The sequence below is a fragment of the Orbicella franksi genome, chromosome 8, assembly GCF_964199315.1.
Source record: "Orbicella franksi chromosome 8, jaOrbFran1.1, whole genome shotgun sequence".
In the NCBI taxonomy this organism is placed as follows: domain Eukaryota; kingdom Metazoa; phylum Cnidaria; class Anthozoa; order Scleractinia; family Merulinidae; genus Orbicella; species Orbicella franksi.
In genome coordinates, this window is record NC_138152.1 from 18,025,623 (window position 1) to 18,033,163 (window position 7,541).

At 39.7% G+C, this 7,541-nt stretch overlaps 1 protein-coding gene across 1 annotated transcript in view; it reads left to right on the forward strand.

Moving 5' to 3' along the window:
* LOC145495249 (ADAM 17-like protease) overlaps positions 1 to 5,997 on the forward strand; it is an 84,272-nt gene extending 78,275 nt beyond the window's left edge. Inside the window, exons 18-21 of the mRNA XM_081474847.1 lie at positions 7 to 226; positions 711 to 878; positions 1,444 to 1,497; positions 2,030 to 5,997. Coding sequence (XP_081330973.1) covers positions 7 to 226; positions 711 to 878; positions 1,444 to 1,497; positions 2,030 to 2,206 — 619 coding nt within the window. The 3' untranslated portion in view covers positions 2,207 to 5,997. The remainder of the gene's footprint in view (positions 1 to 6; positions 227 to 710; positions 879 to 1,443; positions 1,498 to 2,029) is intronic.
* Positions 5,998 to 7,541: the final 1,544 nt, after the last annotated feature.

A 7,541-nucleotide genomic window follows, 5' to 3' on the forward strand; every position in this document is an offset into this window, starting at 1 on the left:
TTGTAGAGGAACGTGCACAAGTGGAGTGTGTAAACCATTCTGTACTGCCAAGGACCTAAAGCCATGCAAATGCTCCAAGGTTGAAGACGCGTGTAAAATTTGCTGCAAAGGCCTCGGGCAGAACAGCATTTGTACTCCATACGTCAGTAATGACACTGGCACCACAATAAATATCCTTGATGGTCGATCTTGCCAGGGCGAAGGACAGCAAGGAATTTGTGTGCAGGTAACGTCTCTTCCGCCCCTCCCGACTGTTTCTACCTTTAGTAGATGACGAAGATGACCATTTAATCTACCTAGACTTGAATTTGTGACAAAAAGGTAATGATAGCGAATACTAGAACAGTCGCAAATGCTAAGCTTCTAAGTTGCAAAGCTGAAGTTTAACAGAGTACTATACTGATTTATGAAAAAAGGTTTCTTCTAGCCAAAAGTGGGATCATTTCTTAACTCTGTGGAGTCAGAAGGAGTAGTGTATCAAGTGCCATGGATTTTGTAAGAAGAACAGAGAAACAGAAATTTTTGTTCTGCTTGTCCTTGTCCTTATTCTTGTGTTGTGGGCTTCCTCACTATGGTGCGCTTGTGCTTGTGCTTATGTTGTTAGCGTCCTCACTGCCGTTAGGTTTGTGCTTGTGCTTGTGCTTATGTCGTAGAGAAAACCAGGCTTAAACTGTTGCACAATGTTTGAAATTACACTATTTTTCCACAAGGGCAAATGCGAGAAAATAACTCAAGACTTGGTGGAGAGATTCTGGTCTTTCCTAACGACACTGGACAGCAATAAAGTTGCTCAGTTTATGAAGGACAACCTGGCTGGCACTGTTGTGGTGTTCTCATTACTTATTTGGATTCCTGCAAGCTGTTATGTAAATCGCATTGTAAGTGGACTGCATACATGTATCTGCAGACATAATTTTTGTTGTTGTCCCAAGAAAAAATGGTAACACTGACGTATGTATTCCCCTCCAATTTGGAAAGAACGATAAAACAGTTAAGTTTTTTAAATATCACTAAATGCTGCTTTTAAAGTACTTTCAGTGTCACTTGTGCTAGTCAGTTGTAGTATAATTAGCAATTTCATTTGGTGGTTTACTTTTGGCCTCATTGTCACGGTAGTCAAATCGTTTGACGTTAATCATGACTATAATGAGGCGGTATATCTAGTGGTATTGGAGTTAAGTTAGGCTCTAATTTAATTGTTACTGATTGAAAATTGGGCCCTTCTTGTGTTTAGGTGGCCCACGACTAGAAGGGCCAAGCGATAAAATAAATCGAAGTCCTTACTTTGAGTTCTTTTTTGGCCATATGATATACATATGATATACATCGTGATGTCATAATCCCATACTCTGAAACATTCAATCTTCTAGCTGCTATCCTCCTCTTACAAGATATAAATTGTTTTCGTCTTCTTAGCACTTATTTAATTTTTTTATTTTACAGGACAAGAAACGCGACAAGACAGAATCTCTTGAAGCAGAATGGAGAGATCCTAGGGTATAAGCTTATGCTATGCATTTTTCTTAAATCACACTCTTTTTAACCAGTTGTAGATGTATGCCATTATCGATCAGTCATAGGTGATGGTTCACTTTCGAGACCCGTGGTGCTAAATGTTCCATGCAATAACTGTTTTGTCTTCCTGATTGGTTCAGTGTCATTATCTCGTCACTTTTCGTGTTCCTTGGGTGATCAACAGGCGAACAAGCAAGCAAGAAATGTTTCTGCTACTGAACCAGGCTCCCTCCCACCAGAGATTACTTTGATTTGCATTTTTTTCGACGTTGCAGTTCATGGATTCTGACTCACCTGCACTCAGAATTTATCTCCATTTCTAAGCTGGATTTGTTAGTTTCAAAAGTTCTTGCACTCCCTTGCCTGACCATACCTGTCACGCATACGTATCGGAGATTTCGCGTTCAATATATCCTCTGGCCCTCTTGAACACTGATGTCTTACTATCCGAGGTTACGTTATTTACAGACAACCATTCCTGCATTATAGATTATGGCATATTATTGCTCCACAGAATACTCAACTGCTACGCCAACCCAAGCCAACAAGCAAAGGAAAGTTCGTATACAGACAAGATTCTATAAGCAGGTCCTCAAAAGCCGACAAGCCTTACAAAATCAAGCCAAAAAACATCAAGACACACAGGACGCCGCAGCTTGAATATACAGTTCAGCGGGAAAGTAACTTGTAGAAACTTTAAAACTAACCTGGTGATTATCTCGATAGCGAATGATATACCCGTGGTCACTGCTGTGTTCTTATAGTGCCAAGGGTTTGTAATTAGTTAACATGACAGCACAAATGATCATGTACATAGGGGTTGTTCACCAAGCTTGTTCGGTCAAGATGGCTGGATATTGGCCAAGATCTTTTTTGCGTGTTTATGGACCTCAATTGCGCCTCTGCCCATGAACACGCAAAAAAGATCGAGGCCGAACAAGTTAACACCATACTATGGCGGGATAGAGTTGACAAGATCTTGTTCGTTAGGCACAGTGCAGGATTTGGTTTATCTTGCCCGTGCCCAAAGTTAGCCAGATAATTATTGTAAGTAGATAACAATACTCCTTGTTGTTTCATGTTCAGATTAGGCCCCGAAAAATTACCACAACACTTAAATACACGCTTCAAAAGTCTATCAGACGAACCAGTAAAAAATTTATTGTAGGTTTTGTGGGTTCTAATCTAGCATGGGTTTGCCATACTACGTTGACTTTTTAGAGCCTTTCTGGATGATAAATAAAGATATCAGCGACTAATAATCGGTAGGAATCAACAGAACATGTTTGATGTAGAAAAAGGTGAAAAGTTTAAAGGAGCTACGTCACGGTTTGCGCATGTTGAAAAGTTTAGCCTCAATTCTTCAAATTCGTCGTTTGTAATCCGTGTTAATCTTCTTCATCCTTAGCCATCCTTGTTCCTTTATGGTTTATCATTATCTCTTTGGTGTTTTTCTATCTTATCAAACTATTATTTTCAGGTTTCCTACCATTTAAAGGTAATTTTGTATGTGGCCAAAATAACTCAAAATACCGTGACTGAGCTCCTTTAAAGACGTTCTCAAAAATGGCATCTAGTATAAGCTCTCTAAATGCCCAAAAGAAGGCTTTAAAGTTGCTTAATTACCAATTTTTTGTACACAATGTTAATGTTGTAAACGTGCTCTTATTGTTGATCGCCATTTTGCACCAACAAATGTTTCCCGTTTAACACTGTTTCTGGGAAGTTGGAGTACCATTAGTTCCAAAAACAAGCATTCCATGCTCTTTCCCTCTCCTCCAGAGAATATCTACGAAATCAAGAGCGATATAATTTCTCCCGATAAGAAACCTTCAACTGAATATTTTCTTTGTTTAAAACGCACCTAAGACGTCTTGGGCGGAAAAGATGCCAGTAAATTACATAACGCCAAAATAGCCCCAGATAAACCAAGGAGAAAATTTATTTCTTTTAGGTGTTAACTTAGCTTTTATGCCATTCCATAGAAAGTGCAGACAATCAGAATACAGGAAAGGCGTTGTACACTCAACGGTATGACATCCAACCTTCCCATCATGCGCTCCATTGATCGTATTAACCACTGAATTTTCTATGGCGTGGTATAAAATAGTTCTGCAATGCTACGGTGGAATATCCCACTTGTTTCTTGTATTTTCTCGGTTTACACACGCCTAAAGGCTCGTCTGTACCGAGAAAATACAAGTGACTTGTCGAAAGTGTTGCATAACTAGTATGTAATGTACCATTTCCCATACAGTCACCGGCCCATTTTGAAGGTTTGAGGATTTTATGAAACCTGAGAATCTCCCCACCAATGAGAGTTAATAGTTAATGAAGATAGTGAAAACTCGAGACGAAATCGGATTGTCGCATTTACAAAGCGGCATACAAGATGATATTTTAAATGTAAACCGCCTTTCTAGTCAAATCCCTTCTAAACGGTTAAATCAGACCCAGGAACACAGGTAAATAACAGTGCATTTATTTTGTAATTGAGTATGTCATTGCTGATACAGTTTTCGGGTTCCCTGTGCTTTGGGCGGGCGAGGAGATTTTCATGAACGCATCGAATGGGAGCTTTAAAGCTGCTTACAGGCCCGGCCTGATCAATCGATGAAACTGATAATCGATAACAATCGATTGATTTTCGAAATCGATGAACAAAAATTTTGTTTTTCAATTGCCGTCGATTCTCATTGACTAGCAATTTCATCGACTTCCATATTTTTTGGGCAGGTATATAAAATACGTATCGTATCTGGACTTGCAAAAGAAAGTTACTAACGCAATAAGCGCTACCCCAGTTACTTCTACTCAAACTTAGCCAATATGGCCGATCCACGGAAACCACAACGGAGAAACAATAATAATGAATAATAAATAATGCATTGTTTGAACTTGCTGTAAAATGGTGTTTTGATTTTAAGGAATAAATAGAAAATTCTCACACAAGGTTATCCGCGTAAAAGCAGTTAATGCCCTGGGTTGATATTCTCCGCGATCGCGTATCTCATCTCCTTTGACTGCAAAAGGGCCTAGTAGATGTTCAAAATAAGTTTACAGACGTGAATCAAAGTGACGGAACCCAAACCACCTCTTGTTAACGAACAATGCGTTGTTTATGAATACAAATGTGATCTGTGCGACGCAGATTATGTGGGCTATAGATGCCGACACCTATTTCAGCGCATTAATGAGCATAAGCATTCTGCCATTGATAAACACCTGCGGGACGTACACAATCTGAGGAACAAAGATCTCCGTGACCAATTTACAATCCTCAAGAAATGCCGTGGGAAACTGGCTTGTTTAATTTATGAAATGCTCTTCATCAAAAACCAAAAAACCAACACTTAACGCTCAGTCGGACTCCATTAAAGCAAAACTTTTTATTTGACAATTCAATCACACCACGCTTGGTATTTTTATTTTATTCATCGGTTATTTCTATTTTTTAATCACATGCACTGAGACCTTCACACGTACATTCACTATATAATGAACTCACATAACGTATCTTACTTGAATTTGAGAATGATGGCGTGGAGCCGTCGAAACGTCATTCTTTAATATCGCTGCTTTTTATTCTTAATTGTTTATCGAAAACCTTAGTTATCAGACGGTTATCTCCCGGTTATTTCGGCAGAAGACAAGAAGTCGCCAGACACCCGAGACACGTTATCACTTACTTAGCTGCGAGCGGAACGCAAACATGAAGATCGCTTACAAATCGACGATACATCGAGCAAAAGTGTATAAAAAATCAATGGCGATCGATAGCAATCGATAGCAGTTAGAGGACTCGAGCTTGTGATTATCGATTGGCCGATAGCAATCGATAACAATTAAATAATTGTCATCGATTGATATCGATTGATCGATTGGATTTCAGATCATCGATTGTCATCGATTAATCAAGCCGGGTTAGAGTCCAAAATTTGAGCCTGTTCTTTTGTTTTTTAATCGGTGATGCCGTGAATAAAATCCCAACTTGCGGTGTTGCGGTGATCTCAAATCCTTCGGTGTGCGATGTTTGTGTTTTTCACGCTACGGCGTTCCGTGGAATGAAGTTATTTGCGGTGCTGTACGGCTTGTTTGATTTTTCTCAGACCTAAATTTAGCATCCAAACTTCGTTAATCCGTGCTAATTTATGTCAAGCACGTACCGTTGTTTTTAACACTATACAGACCAACAATGACTAGTTAAACTTTATTATGCTTCAGCTGCCAATCCGAAGCTATTTTCATTAATACATAACTTGGCAAGTAACTTTACCTCTGCCACGATGCACCCGGAGCTGGACCGAATTTACTATTGACTGCGTAGCTTTTTTAGCATTTTTAAAGGCAATGAAAGGCGTTGTAATGTGTTCATTTCGTGGAAAATTGTTAACGCCGCCCGAGACAATAGAAAGTGAACCAAGGTAAAAGGTCGATTTACCCTGTGATCAACCATGGTTTAGGCGGGGGTTTAGGCGGGGGTTTAGGCGGGGGTTTAGGTCGGTAACAAAGGTTGAGATGACCGATTTGTCAAGTCCACTTGCGGTCGCATGGTATCTCGAACCCCGTGGTGTCCAGATTGCGTCAATCTCATTTGGTCGCATTTTCGACGTTTGTTTTCATGGCATAAAAGTATGCACCCTGCGAGCAGAGCCTCTTTTATCGCTTTTTTTGAGAAAAGGCTCTGCTTGCAGGGTGAAAAGTAAGCCAAATCCGGATCGCCTACTCGGACTATATATTCGAACGTACGTCTAGATAGTCTGAAGTTGTCTTTCCACCATTTTGGAACAAAATTTCCGTGCATAGGTAATGGCTTTGTGGGTGCTGAATGTCAACTTTCTCCAAGACGGACTGTCGGGACTGGTCCTCCTCTGAGATAATAAAGCAGTGAACCTAGGCCCAAGAAATACACGTCCGTCAAATAAACTTAGTCACCAAATAGTAATTTGTTGTAACATTCAGCACCTACATAGCCATTACCGTTTTGAAGTATGTTTCACTAAAAAAGCACTTCAAAGTGTCCTTGACGGTTTCAAAATATGTCAAGTGTCCACAGAGGCGTCCGTCTTACTGAAAATTTAGCTACTGTAAAATGATTCTAAAACAGCAGGCACACCCGGTGTCCGTCTTTTAGAGGTGTCCTAAGAGAGATTTGACTGTATCATCTTTGTAGAGTACGCAATTGGCAAGGCCGCACTCACCAATCTCCTCGTGATTTCGAGTCTTTTACGCCAAGCTAAATGTAGCAACATTCAAGACATAGAATCATTTAAAACAAATATTTGCCCGAGAAGCGAAGTGTGAGAGCAAATATGCTAGTTTTAAGAACATCAAATTTCCAAGGGGCAACTATCAGACCGATAGTTCCGAGACATGAACACTCTATTGTCTTTATTGTCACGTTCACCACTAAATTTTCTTCCGTGCGCCAGTTCAAAAATCATATTGAATTATTTTCAACTTTTTTAGATGAAAGCCGTGAAAGCAAAAGGTAAAATTTCAAAAAGAAAACAAACAAAAACCCTCTTAATACAAATTTAATTATTTATTTTCTATAAGCCCGCTTGTTTACAGAAATATTTTCACGGACGAGTACTATCCATCCAGGTATTTTCCTTGGACGGGCACTTTGGGCTGATAGTATCTCTCCGCGGATGAACACTATCGCGTCACGCGATCAATTTAAACTAATAAGAATCGGAGGAAAATTTAGTGGTGAACTGTATTTTAGTATATACCACACAAATGAATAGTGCTTTTCGCGCGCTCTGATTGGTAATTAGCAAGTACTATTCACCTCCGAGCAGCCGGCGCGAGAGATTTTAAAATTTCCGAGCGCTTGTCACACATAAAACAACGTTTTTGTCCGCTAATTATTCACCTTGCGTGGTATACACTAAAACAATTATTCCCCTCGGTGTCAGTGATGGATATTTCGGTGAATAATTGTTAATTAGTATAAATCTACTGGCGTTCTATCTCAAATGCCGTTCTCTGATTGGCTACGCTACTCACTGTGATAGATA